The sequence below is a fragment of the Zophobas morio genome, unplaced genomic scaffold (genome assembly GCF_036711695.1).
Source record: "Zophobas morio isolate AGI-343-1 ecotype UQ-CSIRO unplaced genomic scaffold, CSIRO_AGI_Zmor_V1 ptg000021l, whole genome shotgun sequence".
In the NCBI taxonomy this organism is placed as follows: Eukaryota; Metazoa; Arthropoda; class Insecta; order Coleoptera; family Tenebrionidae; genus Zophobas; species Zophobas morio.
Window position 1 is genome coordinate 5,768,225 of NW_026972126.1, and position 17,817 is coordinate 5,786,041.

Sequence of the window (17,817 nt, forward strand, 5' to 3'; positions counted from 1 at the left end):
CCTCTTCCACTTCCCGACCTCAGATCGCCCGTAAATGATTTTTCCTTTTATTTTTGTTATATTTTCTTTCTTTTGCAATGGGTATCATCCTGTTCTAAATTTTTTTCTTCTCAAAAATTATCGGCACTGGCCTATTATATGGTAACGCGTAATAGCAAAAAAATCTAAATATACCTCACTAATTGAAATTTTCGTTTTTGTGCTTTTCACAAACAAAAAATCAAGTGCCCTTGTTAATCACAATTTTAACTTTGACAGCTACGTCACAGTGATTGTTGCCAAATTGTTGAAACTGTAAGTCATTAAAAAAAAAATTGTTTTATTTTTTTGGTGAAACGCAAAATCTGTCTGTAGACATTAACCTTACCATTTACCATTGCACGTCTATCAAACACGAGGTAAGTATTTCGTAAAGACATCCACAACAAGTAGATAAACAACAATTTTTTAGAAAATACGCGATACGAATTTGAAAACAAGCTATTAATGGAATAGAATTGTTGAATGCGTGCGCACAAACACCGACAGCTGAGAGAAGATCAAATTTAGGGTGCATACGTAAGAGTGTACTCTAGAATCATACATCTTTATTACTGCATTGGGCCCTTTTAGCTACCATGGCGCACTGTATGCGAGTTTTGCATCGCCAAGTAAGTGCGAAACTAATTTATTTTACGTATACGAATACTAGTACAAAGTAAACCGCTCCATGTTGATTATCCAGACGAATTATAACATATTCCAACTATTCGCCAATAATCACGTGGAGGAAACATGCTACCGTAAAAAAATAATGTTCTACTCTTAACCACATTTTGGACCGAAACGCAGACGTTCAGAGTTCTTCAGTTCAGTAAAAATTGCTTATCGGAGCATTCAAAGTGCAGCTATGTGTAATAGCACTTTTTAATGTTTCAGGGGGGCAAGGCCAGCAGTGTTTTGCTGACCGAAATCCAGAGAAGATGTTTCCACTTATCACCTTTGGCAGCCGCCGCCGCACAAGTGGCAATGAGCAAGTTCGACAAAGACGGAATGCCATATGATAAATTAGTCAAAAATCTTGAAGTAGTTAAAAACAGACTCAAACGGCCACTAACTCTATCAGAAAAAGTGCTTTATTCGCACTTGGATGACCCAGCGAAGCAGGTAAATGACCCAGTTATGTAGCATCTGTTTCAGAGGTTATGACCTCTTGATTAATGTTGACTTGATAACCGATTATTTATAATGTAATTCATTAATATGTTGTTGATGGAGGGTTTTTTGAACGGAAATGGAGATGTAGAGACTTATGCAGTTTGGTGGTTATGTAATCGGTCGAGAAAAAGTGAGGTTAGGTGGTGACTTTTTATGACATTGAGGTGATTATTTATTATCCCAATACAATGTTATCACCTTATGCATTGATATTTATTTTTTGTAAAGGAATTATTGTTTTTACGCATGATTGCGCAATGTAATATGGAATATTTTTAATTTAAGTAGACCAACTTGTTTTTCACACTGTTTTATGTAATTATATCATTTCAGCTTATTGATAAATTACTCTAATAGTAATTTTTAAATAAGTATAACTTACAATGTATTTAATTCTTGAGACCATTCCAGTGTAATTAGCGGGAGATTCAGTATTTTTCTATCATTTATTCTTGTATTGTTTACACCTGCCCCATCCAGATTACAAATTACAAAAAAGAAAACAAAAAATCAAGACAATCTAGAGTTTTATTATTTTAAAGTTAAGAAATAGGCCTCCGCCCACGATTTAGTTGTATGAAAATTGTTATGTTGTCTAAAAATAGCATTAAGTAAATTCAGATCTTGGAAGAACATCCATCCAAGGTCATTGGAATTTATAAAGAAATTTACTTTCGTTTTTCACTAATAAAAAATATGTGTTATTATATTACTATTATTGAGTTTTTTTTATTGTAATTAGTGATTTAACTTCAAAAATGTCAAAAGTAAAATTTCGACACTCCTTGGCAGTATTGGTTAGATAGCTTAACTGACTAATTAATAGAAATTGGACAACTGGAGCTGTGAATGTGAGAGGTGAACTTTATTTGAAGCGAATAATCAATTTGACTTTATTGATATTTTGTTTACTTGTAACTCAGATTTTTAAATAAAAACTCGTAGGAATTAGTGAAGACGCTATTTATTTTAGGTCTTACCGGTTTATTATTGGTCTATAATAGCGTGGATTTTAGGTACATTATTGAATAAATAATACCCTCGGGGATTAAGAATAGTTGCCATAGTAACGTCATCAGAAAACGCAATCGGTTGGAAACCAGCTATTACTTTAGTGCATTATATTATTGAAACCATCATCTCTGGTAATAAGCAAAATCCAAAAATCCGAAGAAATCCAAAAAACTAAAGTAATCCAAACCCTAAAAAATTAAAAACAAATATTCTAAAAAATCCAAAATTTCAAAGAATCAAAGAATAAAAAAACAAATCCTATTTAAAGTGCATAAGATACTGTGGATCTAAATTTGTGGCTTATCAGTACAATATGAAAAACTAAACGGCAAGACAAAATTTTGTATGTATATAAATAACTGTTATAGTCCCATTGTGTCATTTAGGATATCAATGGTCAAACAACCCTGGGGTCAAAAATTTTAATCATATTACAGATAACGCTAGTGGCTTTGAAATTGCATAAATTTAAGGGTTGTATTTAGGAAGATATTGGTCGTTTGAAACTCATAAGGGTTATAAGGCTAAATACTGAGACAATGATTTACCTAGAAAAATCTTGAGATGCCGTCATCAAATTGTTGGTAGTGGTGAACCGATAAATTTTGGTTAGTGTATACGCCATATAAATAAAACACATCCAAACTTCTTTTAACGTTTCCAATATTACTTGCATTCAACACTCGAATTTAAAAAATTAAAACTCGGAAAAATGATCAGACCTATAGTAGAAAATTTAATAATTTTAAGTTTGGAAGTTATCAAAAAATGAATAAAATTAGAAATATGATGAATGTTAAATATTTTAGTGAATCCGTGGATTCTAATTCTGTTTTGACAATAAAATTTTAAGTATAATTTAAAAGTAATAATGATTTTGCTGTCAAGATAAGACTGATTTTGGCAAATGAGATAGCCTCTAAGAGAAGAGAGGGTGGGTGGGCGGGGCTACTAGCTGTCAAGATAAGACTGACTTTCGTAAATGACATATCCCCTAAGAAAAGAGAGGTTGGGTGGGTGGGGCTAGTACCTGCTAAGACTGATGTGAAGGGTAGAGGGTATATCATTTGGCAAAATCAGTCTTATTTTGGCAATGATGCTGAAAGTCTATTACATACGACCTACAAACGCAAACAATAGGTTAATATTCTATTAGTGTATGCAGCTCTCGAGGGTTACCTCAGTAAAATTCATTGCAGAATTTAGCAAATCCGCCTCTGTTTCTCATTTGCTCACCGCCACACTTTGAATGGTGTTTTTAAATTTCACAAGTTCACGTATTTTTATACTGTATGTCCCCGTATTAAGTTCACAAGAGAAAAGAGTTACATTAAAGAATTACGAATTCGAATTGAAATATGTACTGAATCAATATGGTGGATCAATCGAATAGTAAAAATTTGTTTGAATTAAGGAACAGTTTTGATTCCTGACATCTTTTTGTATAATTAAAAATAAAAAACTCCTTCGTTACTTTTGTTTGTTTTTTTTTTTTTAGATTTTAAGAACATAGCCGGATAATAGTAAAGTTTTATTGTAGATTTATTTATTTTGAATTATACAAAAAATATTATTCCTTATTTATTATTCTTGTTATTTTTTTGTAAAATAGAAAAACTTTTTGCCTCTTGTGAACTCAATCCGGGGACATACTGTAGAAACCAACTTGGTTCTGCAGGTAGTTTAAGAAAGTGTTCAACGACGATTCATGAAAAAATTGGTTACTGAGATAGAACTTCCCTCGCCCCTGCAATATGGCCCAACAAATCTCGCTTCTTTAAAAAATGATAAAATTTTATTTTATTTTTTGTGGTAACCAGTGATAGGAAGTAATTCAATTACAAGTAATTCATTACTGTAATTCAATTCCTTTTCAAGTAATGAGTAATTGTAATGCATTACTTTTCAAAAAATGTAATGAGTAATTGAAACGAATTACTTTCTTTGAGTAATTCAGTCACTTTTACAATTACTTGTAATTATTTGTAACCCAAATATTCAAAAATATTGTTTTGTTTTTTTCTACGAATCGTTTACCTAACCTGCTGAGATTACTATACCTGGTTCGTCCCCACAAAGAGAAGATTAACCCAAGAGGGAGTTAAAATCTAAAACGAGTTTAGCATAGAATTTGGTAAGAAACCAGGTAATCATAGTATACATAAGCTCTTGATCATTTTAAGGGTGAGCTAAGGGTGAGAAAAAAAATCCAGCATAGGAAAATACATATAAACTTCTGCCCAAGTTTTTGCAAAAACTATACGTCCGATTGTAATAAATTTCACACCGTTGAATTGAGCGTAAAAAACCCTACCCAGACTGCTTTTCCGTTTTTAAATTTTGTTGTCAAAAAAAAAACTACAACGTGTTAAAACTGTGATAAGTATGAGATTATCTGGTTTTCGCTATTTATGAATCAATTTTTAAGTTTCAGAAAGGTACATTAGTAGAAAAGAAATAAAATATCTTAGTAAATAATTGAGTAAGCAGGGGCAGAATATTTAAAATTTGTCGTCAAACAAACTTTGGCCATTTTTCTGGTCTACTCAAATTTACAACAGATAACCGATAGGGCCTGTCTTTTTCAACCCCTCATAATCCGAAATTTTATGAGAGTGTGCACCTTCTAAGGTGTTCTAAATTTAATCTGTGTCACAACGCCAAGTAAGAGGCAATTAAAGACAGACTTTTAAGTTTACATTATCTTATAGCCCCCTTCTAAGTATTTAGGAAAATCTTTTTTATTCAAGATTAAAAGATTTGCGTCCGCAGGTAATTATCGGTGGACTAATATTTACGATACGTTTACACGTAGCCAATAAGTTATTTTGAAATTTTTGTTTAAAAGTTGTTGCAATTGACATCGAACTTTTATTTGTAGCTAGAGTGGAATGAAGTGAAATGAAATTAGCCTCAAAAGAATCGGCTCTTCAATTTTTGGTAAAATATGTAAAGTAGTCCAAAAGTTATAAGGTTATATGACCATCATAAAAGTAGTTGACCGCAAATAAATACCCCCTTTGTGTGGTTCACACTAAGCTTACCGGTTGGCAATAAATCGTCTTCTAAACATTTCTTGCTCACATTTAATAGGGCCGGCTTTCAAAGCGACCTGTTATTTCGGAACCCTTTGCGGCTGCGGGTAGTAGTAGTTGGTGGTTAGATATTTAGTAAAAGCCGCCCCTGAACGAAACGACATCAGCCGGTCAAGCTGCAGTGGACCCGTTATTTAAGACCTTAAAATATTTTCTATTGTAAACATCTTAACTTCGACACAATGGGATAATTTTATGATGGCCATATAACCTTATAGCTTTCGGAGTACTTTAATACGTTGCCCCATAACAATTCCATCTAGCGCCGCAGTGGAAAGGATGTTTAGTGTGGGCGCGGATGTTTTTAAGACAAAACGTCATGCCTTGGCTGACGAAAATTTTGAATGTCAATTATTTTTGAATTCAAATTATGAATATAGTCGTCTTGCGGGAAGTATTTATTTGTTTTATTTTATTTACTGATGTGAATATGCAACAAATGCGTTGGTAAAATAAATCATTCTAACACGTTTTTTCTTGACCCTTTGGACCCATGCAACAAATATCTAAAATTGTGTCTTCATCAATTTTTTTAAAGTGCAAAAAGTAATTGTTCCAATCCCTGGTTGATAGTCACCCTTTACATCAAAATTTGTTATGGATTATAATTAAAATGCGTTAACAAACTTTCTTGGGTGCTTAAAATTGACATAGCGCCAAACATTTGAATCAAGTTTGGCAATAGAAGTGCCGCATCTAATTCTAATTATATGGAATATTTTAGATAACTACCAGTTTCCACGTAGCATGTTGTTAAACAAAAAGATGGTGTATCCATAAAAAATGTGTTCTTGATAAGTATTGTAATCGAGTTTCATTGTAAGTTCCATGCCTTCTTTGTAATGATTTTTTGTTGCTTTGGAATTTAGAGACTTGGTTGACCCGAAACTTTATTGACAGTTTAGGGCTTGTTAGTTTCGTTATGTCAGTCAAAACGGTTTAGTTTCCAAATGAAAAACCGAGCGTTTCTCGTAAATTTCGTTTCTTTTCTTTTTTCTATTGTGTTATTATGATTCAATATTTTAATACAAGAGTGTAGCCTAAGTAAAAATGTCCCAGTATTTGTTCACTTTTATACAAAATATGTATTCCAGTCTATAAAGTGCCATTACTTTACAGGATATCGAACGAGGAACATCTTATTTAAGATTGCGACCGGACCGTGTGGCTATGCAAGATGCCACCGCTCAAATGGCCATGTTACAATTCATCTCTAGTGGTCTCAAAAGAGTTGCAGTACCTAGTACTATCCACTGCGATCACTTAATCGAAGCCCAAATAGGCGGCGAACAAGATTTAGCACGAGCCAAAGATCTTAACCAAGAAGTGTACAGTTTCTTAAGTAGCGCTGGAAATAAATATGGTGTTGGCTTCTGGAAACCAGGATCAGGTTAATAGACAACTTATATCCATTTATACAGTTATAGCTAAACCTAATTCTTCCTAGGTATCATTCATCAAATTATTCTCGAAAATTATGCTTTCCCCGGTCTTCTAATGATTGGCACCGACTCACACACACCAAATGGTGGCGGTTTGGGTGGTCTTTGCATCGGTGTTGGCGGTGCAGATGCTGTAGATGTGATGGCGAACATACCTTGGGAATTGAAGTGTCCGAAAGTTATCGGTGTTAAATTGACTGGTAAGTGGTGATTTATCTAAAACTAATTTATTTTACACGATCTGTGTGCGCATAGACGTTTCCGTTCTAGCGTTTTTAAAATAAAATTTTTCATATTTTATTTTTACTTCCCGAACGTAAGCTAAGGAAGTATTGTAATCGAGTCCATCGGGCGACTGGTTTTAATATTGAGAACATAATTTTTAACTAAACAGAAATTGGCTACAATATTGGTGGTGGTACTTGCATATTTTCCGGGCCGAGGTCGATAATAGCGGGTGAAAATGACGTCAGCCTCGGGCACCAGTTTTTTTAACTGATTAATTTTACCGTTAGTTGGCAACATATAAAGTCCATAAGCAATGTATTTTCTATAGATAGATTTCTTGGTGGCGTTCTATAATCAGCTACGTTTGATATAATTACATATCACAAGTTCTAACAATGCTATATGTTAAGTGTTTTTTTGTAATCGATAATTTTTAATGGGTCGATCACGAAGTTCAAGATTATACTCTGAAGTTAATTTTGACAAAAAAAATATTCATTATGACTTTGTATAATCTTTTTTTAAATTCGGGCACTTAACTCCCACAAGGCATATAACTAATTAATAGTAAAATAAATATCATGTTAAAAAAAACACAAACATATTTTTTAAAGATGAAATAGCATGAAAAAGGTGGTTTTACTACCATATTTTAATCCCTGGAAATAACCAGGAGATGCAGTATGATAAACATTTTGTATCGACTTATTCGGAAAATACGCAACTTGGCATTAGCGTCGCAATCGTTTATTTAAGCTGTACTATTTATAGACATTCTGTAGCGAATTTCCGTCTTACCATTTCTATCTATAACTTTGGAACGAGTTGTTTATGAACAAGTGTATAATTATATGGTGGCAAAAAAGATAATTTTTTTCGACATTTTTCAACAGCCTCGGGAGTTCGTTTTGTTAATGTGCGACTTCCTGATGTTCTCTTAATGTTACCAGTCTCACGAAATAACTGAGAGTCATTAAAAAATGTGTTTCAAGGAATTTTTCACAAATTTCTAGAAAACAGGGTCGGGTTTCATACATCCTTGAACCAATCACTTGCTGGCCATTACAGAGTAAGACCCAAGCGTTGCTTTCTTATGATCTTTGGAGAACATTTTTCTCGAGATGGAAATTCTGCTTGTGCCAAAGCACACCTGGATAGTTTCGATTCACTCTCAAATAAAGACTGATTTTTGTCGAAAATTGAAAAAACAATAAGCGAAACGAATTTGCGAGAGCACATTTATTTTGTTAAACCCCGTGATTATAGGCAGCCCACCACAAGACAAGTGGTATGTTTTAAGTGACGACCTACGTAATTTGGTGACATTATGGGCACCTAAAGCTAGATCACAAAGCAAAAAAATCATTCGATATAATAATCCCATAACAGTATACATACCCCAAGTGTCAACTTTGGGCTCTCTTCTGTTCGTTATGTATATAACGGTACATAGTCTACATCATATGAGTCTTCGAACCACGTTATTTATTTATTGATTTACATATTTAGAGATAATTTGACCTTCAGTAGCTTTACTGTTAAAGTAATGGAGGTTCCTTTTGCTATATATTTATGTTGTCAATAGGCAAACTCGGAGGCTGGACTTCCCCCAAAGACGTCATTCTGAAAGTAGCCGACATCTTAACAGTCAAGGGCGGCACAGGCGCCATCGTCGAGTACTTCGGTCCTGGAGTGGACTCCATTTCGTGCACCGGCATGGCCACCATTTGCAACATGGGTGCTGAAATTGGCGCTACCACGTCACTTTTCCCTTACAACAGTCGCATGTCCGACTACCTCAAAGCCACGAAACGTGGTGAAATCGCAGGCGTAGCCGACAAAGTCAAGAACGTACTTTTGAACGCCGACCAAGGCTGCAATTACGATCAAGTGATTGAAATTAATCTCGATACGCTGGAACCACATGTCAATGGACCTTTCACACCCGACTTGGCTAATCCCATCAGCAAACTGGGAGAAGCTGCCCAGAAAAACGGATGGCCCAATGAGATTAAGGTCGGACTGATCGGGTCTTGTACGAACAGCTCGTACGAGGATATGGGCCGCTGCGCCAGCATTGTGAAGGAAGCGCTGAAGCACGGGTTGAAGTCGAAGATTCCGTTCAACGTGACTCCCGGATCCGAACAGATTCGGGCCACGATAGAAAGGGATGGAATTGCGAAAACTTTGAGAGATTTCGGCGGCACGGTAAGTTGATAGTTATTTTTTTTTTTAATATAACTAAACTATATACGGACACAATGTGGATGCTGCATTATTTGATAAGTTTTAGCACAATTGCAGATTGTCGCTATAAGATAGTTGTTATGGACAATGCGTCCTGTAATTTCAGGCAAAAACTGAAAATTCCAACCAACACCACAGAACACATTTTTCGCAATTGTCCATTGACTTGCATGTGGATCTTCTGTTACTGCTCTTATGATTTCTAACCCGTTTTACGGTTTACTAACAACTCGAGCTCTCGGTTTTTTAATAGGTGGTCAACTTTCCCGTAGTTTTGGAACTCTTCTTTTGGGATATAAATTCGTCGTTCGTAAACATTTTAGCTCACAGAAATTAACGGAAAGAAACATCCTGTATATTTCTCTTATAGGCTTGCAAATTTTGTACCAGTTTTAAGGTTTGTTAAAATGATTATGGAGTGTTTAAATTTTCGATGAAATGATTATTTCTCAGTAAATTCGTTTTTTACTACCTGCGCCGGCACTCTTTGAGGGCCGTAATCCCGTATTCAACAAATAATTTTTGTTACGGGCAAAGTTAAAAAGATGCCCACAACTAAAAAACTGGCGTTGAATAACATTGTATATCAAATGTTCTCAGAAAATGTTTCAAAATTTTGCTAAAATTATCCTATTATCAGAATTCTGCTGTTGAATAGTAAATCATTTTTTATTACATTTTTCAATCAAATAAAACACACTTCGCACCACGAACACAGATACAAATAAAATAATAAATACTTAAACACGCTTCGGGACTTAATATCGGCCTATATAAACTCACAGACATATATGTCTTTACTCATACTCAGTTGATGGTATATTCCTACCTAATCACTTATTCTTATGGTTGTTTATGGTCTCGGTATGAGACCATCAATCTTACTTTATTTTCCAATAGGAAATTACCTCTCGTTTTCCAACAACCAAAACTCAAATGTTTGTTTGATAACAAAGTTGCTGAGACAAGCCAATTAGCACCAATATTTCCGGTAACTGTATATGAATAGTTTTATCTTAGAGGTTCTATCGATATGACGAAAAAAATGATGAAATTGCTTAAGACCCTTGAGTATGTACTTAAAATTATTAGATCGCAGTGTTGTTAAGATAATGTAACGGTATGTTTACTAAAAAACAAAAAAAAAAGCTGGTCACCATTTTTCACGTTACTGATGTTAGTAAACAGTAGAAGTTCATTTTATTAAAGGTACTATAAACACTTGTTCTTTACTTAAATCTATTAAATATACAAGGTTTCTATAAATGATTGTAGGGTCGAAGTAGGTCGTGGAAACGTGCCGCCTCTCAGTTTTGAACTTTACTAAATGTTTCATATCTTATTAAAAAATAAAACTAATTCATTAAACAAATTTATTGCGGTTAAACATCACAGTAAATATTGAAAATGTTCACCATTTTGTTCAAGGACATGTTCAATCTCTTTTTAATTTCAACTGTAGCATCCTTTCGTCAATACTTTGGACCCATTGTTCAACTTCTGACTGCTGAGGAAATCTTGTCAAAGATATTTGCGGATTCCGCTCAAACTGGCAGTGTCAACAAAGGGAAATCTGGAAGACTTTCAGTATCTGAAGATGTTGTTGTGGATTTGAGATGACTCGATCAGAACCACAGATATCTTTAACAAGATTGTCTCAACAATCAGGAGTTCTTGTTGCAACATGAAATTGAACAATGGGTCCAAAGCATTGACGAAAGGATGTTACAGAATATTTTTGAAATTAAAAAGAGTGAATATGTGACTTTAACGAGGTGGTGAACATTTTCAATATTTACTGTGAGGTTTAACCACAATAAATCTCTTTTCTTTTTATTGTAATGAATTAATTTTATTTTTTTGAGATATGAAGAATTTGGCAACCAGTCATACGTATGCGTGTGATATCTGTCGTGAATCCTTGGGCATTCAGTAACATTCGCATAAATTGATAGGCGGCACATATCCGTTCCTTACTTCGACTCTATAATCATTTATAGAAACCCTGTACTAGTCAGGAATGTGCGCCTTTGGTGTCATCAAGCACAAAAAAAGTGAAAATAATTTACCTGTTGGGTAAATGATTTTAGAAAATTTTCATATTTATACATACAGGGTACTCACCGTGCACTAAACGCGCATTCCACGATATCTCGTTAATTATTGAAATTACTAAAATTGTTTTCAACTATACAGAGTGTTTGATGCATAACAAAAACTATTTTTTTTTATAGACCACCCTTTTACGTATTCTCGTTGGCCTCTTCCTATACTTTAAAACCATAGTCTATTTTTGAAATTAGGATGCGAATTTGCTACGTTAATCAAAATTTCTTGAAATTTTTTAGCAATACAAAGGTTGTCAAAAAAAATCGTAATGGACATATATATTTTCAAAATCCATGTTACAATATTATTATGTAAAGAAATAACTATAAATAAAGGTGCGCGCTCTATTGTAGTCTAAATTAAATTGAGTTTTAATATACTCCGTTTATAAAAAATTCTAAAATATTATTTTCAAATTTAGCTTTTAATTTTTTTAAATAGAACGCCTTGTATTTTATTACTGCTTCTTGCTCTATTTTTTTCTGTTTTTCTTATTAAGTATTTTATAAAAAATATAAATCGATATATATCTAAAGTTGATATTTTTTGCAATTTTTCACTTTTTTAGTAGACACATCAACATTTCCTACGAAAGAGAAAAATTAGAATAGGATGCAGTAATAAAATACATACCACTCGGTATAGTAAAATGTAATTTATTTGATACCACAACAAAGCGCGTATCTTTATTTATCTCTCCAAACAAAGATTATAAAATAACCCTATTGTAAGTGTATTGTGATCACGCGTTAAAAAGAATTGAGTATTCCCAATTTTTTATTGTTATTATTTTAATCTTCAAAGTCAGACAAAAGTCGCAAATACGCCAAATCTTTATGTATCCCTAGACCAATAAATCTGACTATCTGACTGGGAGCTGGTCATCGTGTAAGGACTCTATAACCGATTGAATTTTTTTAATAAAGGTTTTTTACAATACTAATTAATGTAATTATTCAGTTTGCATGGCAATCTATGGTAATTCGATATATCTCTTCATTTAGAATATTTATATTTTTTACAGTTAAAACGAATACAACACATAAATGATTCACGTCATGGTAGTCGTAATTTAGTGATCTATCAAAGTCCATAAAAAAATATATATGTTACAGCTAATATCCGAAATCCGTTATTATGCATAATAACTAGACATTTTAGGAATTATGCGCAATAACTAAACTTGTCAGTTATTATGCGTAATAACTGAAATTTTCAGTTATTATGCGTAATAACTGAAATTTTCAGTTATTATGCATAATAACGGAAACGTTTAGGTAATATTGATAATAACTAACAGAGGAACAGGAATTATGCATAATAGCTGATTTCACAAAAAACGGGACAAGATGAGCAATTCAGGTTCTCATAGATCAATGAAAAGCAATGGGAATATGAAGTTTCTGTTACTGTAATTTGTCCCGTTTTTTTTAAATCAACTGTACATGTGATATGTAGCGGAAAGGGAGGCAGGGTGGGTAGCTTTTTTGAAAATATTGTGCATAATTCCTGTTCCTCTGTTAGTTATTATCAATATTACCCAAACGTTTCCGTTATTATGCATAATAACTGAAAATTTCAGTTATTACGCATAATAACTGACAAGTTTAGTTATTACGCATAATTCCTAAAATGTCTAGTTATTATGCATAATAACGGATTTCGGATATTAGCTGTAACATATACAATGATCTAGTACTAAATTAAGCTTCCCCCTTCAACCTAAAGACAATAGCGTTTACAAAATTTCAATATTTCTATCACTTCTCAAAATATAAGGCCGAGGAGTTTTTACTGGGACTTGTATATTTATTTATATTATATATTTATGTAAATAAAGTCGTCACGTATTGTTTATGTAGAATCAGCTGAAATACTCCAAACAGAATAAGAAAGACACAAGCTGATAAAAAAAAACAATATGTCTAAAACGACTACAATATTCTTCATTTTTTGTTAATGTAAAAAGTAAATCAGATGAAAATTTGTCGTTTTAAAACGTGACTTGCCCTTGCGGATTTAATATGACGTTGTATGTTAATTGTTAGTAATGCAGCTAAGAGTTACAATAATTTTAGATTTTTTTATGTATTTTTATTTTTTATTTATTGAAATAACAATCAAAAACACGTTTTCGTGATATAATTTTACCCGCCATTTTAACATAAATTTGGTAGAAGGTGACCTCATATCGCGTAGAAACACTCAAAAATTCTACGCTGTTCATATTTTAAGGATTGAAGTTTATCTCCAAAGTAGAAGCACTGCAAGTCAGAATTAAAAATGTACTATCTAATTATGTGACAGATAGAGCTTAAATTATTACCAAAACAATAAATGAAATTATATTTTTGGCATTAGCCAATTTTACTTAAAATTAGTAATAAAACCATTAGTAACATATCAAACTGTTTATCTAATATTTGTCAGATCTCGAGTTTGTAGAAAATAACTTTATTTTATCGAAGAAGTTATCTAATATTAATCAGCAAAATTTTTGGTGGAAGTCTCCACTTAAAATCAAATCATGTAGTGCAATATTTTTGTTTATCTGTGAAGTGGAGACCTGTGGTATCGATTCAAATAGATTTATTTAAGGGTATGTTTTTATCTTCCCAATTACAAGACTAATTATTTTCATGACTTTATTAAGCAAGATAAAAAATAAGAAAGCGAAATACTCTTGTTGAGATTACTTCATATTTTTAAAGAAACTTGAAAAATGAACTTCCACTTTTATAATTTATTTTTATTTAAATATGTGCATATCTATATATTTCTGCGTGATTTAATGCCACCTCGTGACAGTCGTGTGGACGTAGTAGATAATAAAACAGGTCATAAATCACAACAAACTGGTTCATCTTTGTTATCACTAAATAAAATAAATTGCTCGTGGCGCGATAGCCCATGTTTATTCATAAAAATACGCAAATCCATCCGACACACGCGACTGACCCAAGTTCACGATAAGGAGTTCGCAATTACTCAAGATAACCACGTTCTAGGTTCTGGCTAACGCCTGTGGCCCCTGCATCGGTCAATGGGACCGAAAAGACGTCAAGAAGGGAGAGAAAAACACCATCGTAACCTCATACAACCGCAACTTCACAGGTCGGAATGATGCGAATCCTGCAACTCATTCGTTCGTCACGTCTCCGGAATTGGTAACGGCACTCAGTATTGCCGGCCGCTTAGATTTCGATCCTACAAAGCAGGAGTTAACCGGTGCCGATGGAAAAAAATTCAAATTGAGTTCACCATTTGGGGATGAGCTTCCCAGCAAAGGCTTCGATCCTGGTCAAGACACATACGAAGCACCTGTGAAAGACGGCAACACGGTTAAAGTAGATGTTAGTCCGAAGTCCCAAAGATTGCAGCTGTTGGAGCCTTTTGATAAGTGGAATGGCAAAGATTTGCAGGATCTAGTCGTTTTGATTAAAGTTAAAGGGAAATGTACGACGGATCATATTTCAGCGGCAGGACCGTGGTTGAAATACCGTGGACATCTTGATAACATATCTAATAACTTATTTATTGGGTAAGTAGATCCTTTTTTATTCTTACTCATATGTGACCAAACAACGTAAATACTACGAGCCGAGAAGTCAGACCTGGTTGTCCAGTATTTTCAGATATAATATAACAAGTGATATGATTATTATCGATAATATTTCGAGTGAAACCGAGCTGCAGATTCAACGAGTGCGAAGCACGAGTTGAATGTGCTGCTTCGGTTTCACGAGCCATATCTTCGATTATTAATCATATCACGAGTTATATTCAACATGAGAATATAATAAATGAACACATTTTTTGATAATAGAGTTGATTTCGTCGTTTTGAGCTTGCCCCCAACGTTGGCAAGCCATAAAAGACAAAAAAATTTACGAAATTTTAAAATTTGTCAATTTGACAGTTTTTAAATTTAGGTAGCAACAGACCACAATAAGGCAATAAAATTATTATCGCTGTGATAGACATGTAACTAAGGGCATGAACAAATTCAATTGGACGAAATGGGGTCATGTGATTCATGAATTATATTCTCTATAATATACCATGATAAAATTTCTGGTTCTTCAACTGCAGCCAAAACAATTTTAACCACAAAAATATGTCTGGAATAGTATTTTTCGCTTGACCTATATCTTGTTCCTTTAAAAAAATTATGTTGTCTAAAGTAGTTATTTTATCTCATAGCTTGAATTAATTCTGATAATTCTGTCAAAATCTACACATACATCAAACATTTCTAGGGCTACCAATGCAGAGAATGGTGAAATGAACAAGATCAAGAATCAACTGACAGGAGAATGGGGTGCCGTTCCAGATGTAGCTCGTCACTACAAAAGAAACAACCTCGGCTGGGTCGCCGTTGGTGATGAAAATTACGGAGAAGGAAGTTCCCGCGAGCATGCAGCCTTAGAACCAAGACATTTGGGCGGACGTGCCATCATCGTCAAATCGTTCGCACGTATTCACGAAACTAACCTCAAAAAGCAAGGACTTTTGCCTTTAACATTTGCGAACCCCAGTGATTATGATAAGATCCAGCCTACTGATAGAATTAGTATTAAAGGTCTTAGCGGTTTGGCACCCGGTAAACAGGTGGAATGTGAAATCAAACATAAAGATGGGAAGGTTGAGAAGATTCTTCTCAATCATTCGCTCAACGAACTCCAGATTGGATGGTTTAAAGCTGGAAGCGCACTTAACCGCATGAAGGAAATAGCGGCTTAGAAAGCCTTTTGTAGGTGATTTTTTTCATGATATTGTCGCAATTCAAAAATTAATTTTATTTAATTTGTTCACTTGGTCTTGAAGGATACTTTTGTATCGTCTGGTTATAGTGGCAATGTTTGATGTCTGCTGTACATAGTTTTTAATTCTTTTTTCATGTTGTTGTCCCGGTTTATCGTAATAAAACTATTGACAATAATAAGAAGCTGTTTGTGTTGTTTTATTCCCCCAACCTCATTCTAGGGTTTTAGTTTGTTCAAGTGCCGACTAGCGAAATATTACGAAATTAAAATCTACACAACTGGTGAAGTGCAGCTTCACTATGATTATTCTATAATTGACGAAGTCCAAGTCGGGTATTTGTAGAACTAGCGGTCTGTATACCCTGAAGCTGAAAAGAAGAGAATTGAAGCTAACTGGCAGTATGTATACAATGTGTTTTACTCATTCTTAAGGGGTCGTAATTAAGTGTGCATTATTTTTAATACGTTGTGCATTAAATCTTATACTATGCCCAATAACATTTGTGCATTGAATTTACTATGTTGCGCCATAAGTTTTTGCAAATTGGAATAATAAAATTATTGTTTTGGGCAATAATTTTCTGTACTGCGTGCATTATTAAAACTATAGAAAATATAACAAACAAAAATAGACCTGCTCTATTAAAATGTATTTTATGAATGCATACAAAATTAACAAAAACAAATGATATTCATAGCAAAAAAGTAGCTAAACAAATTAAAAGTTTTGAAAAAATAACAAGAAACTTAAAATAAACATTCTTTCATCAAAAAACTCAGTTACTAAACATTATTAATTTATTGAATAATTAATGCTTTTTTGGCTTTAGAAGGGCGGATTCCTTCCCTGCCGAACTGGCGCGAAATGAAGCACATGACACGTCTTTTAAAGAGTGGGAGTGTAATGCCCACTTTATTGTGAAGTAATGCACATTTTAGTAATTTACGGAACATTTGAAATGCTCGTTTATTTTTTCTCAAATACAAATTGATTTATTAAAGAAACAGTTATTTTAACGAATGAGCAAATTTAATTAAATAATTCTAAATTGCATTACTTATTGCGCAAATAGAAAAAATAATCTGCCATTATTTTATTTATTGCCCTTTCAGTTTTACAAATGCTGATATAGTTTCTTCTGTGCTGAAATGTTTTTAATAATGCTGTGACTTATTTCACATTTCATTAAAACTAGTGCGTATTTAAATTGTTCTCATTCTTAAGTAAATGCATTAAAAAGAAAATTATATTGTTTAAAAAATATTCTGTAGAGATCTTTTTAATTGATTACCCAAATAATCAAGTACCGATCGTCTATTAGTTTTGATGTGCCATTTCCGCTCTACTTAAGTTTAAGCCGCATGGTCATTGTGCTACAGATACCTACTTATCTTGAATGCCATTCTGGATAAAAAATTTTAAAACAATAGGTAGACGTTATGTGTACATAGCTAAATACAAAATTGACACCAAAATATAGATTTTTCAATCCAATTCAGAGGCGTTTGATAAATAAAAAAGTAGGAGGCTACAGCTTATCAAATGATCCAAGTTACTGGAACCTACGTTGTGTTTTTTTAAACATGGCGGGAAGGCGTTCTTTCATACAAGTGAGCATACACTGCGTGTGAGTCGAGAGCGCAAGAAATAATAGACACAATTTTTGGAAGGGGGCTAAAAATCGCACCCCCTCTCTAGGAGGAAAAGAGCTGCGAGCG

At 33.5% G+C, this 17,817-nt stretch overlaps 1 protein-coding gene across 1 annotated transcript; it reads left to right on the forward strand.

The window, feature by feature from the left end:
• Positions 1-310: 310 nt before the first annotated feature.
• Positions 311-16,280, forward strand: LOC135132228 (probable aconitate hydratase, mitochondrial). The gene is made up of 8 exons (XM_064060245.1): positions 311-398; positions 452-650; positions 919-1,146; positions 6,426-6,696; positions 6,754-6,948; positions 8,562-9,184; positions 14,341-14,873; positions 15,592-16,280. Exons 2-8 carry the CDS (start codon positions 618-620, stop codon positions 16,073-16,075), a joined length of 2,367 nt encoding a protein of 788 aa, XP_063916315.1. The 5' UTR covers positions 311-398; positions 452-617; the 3' UTR covers positions 16,076-16,280.
• Positions 16,281-17,817: the final 1,537 nt, after the last annotated feature.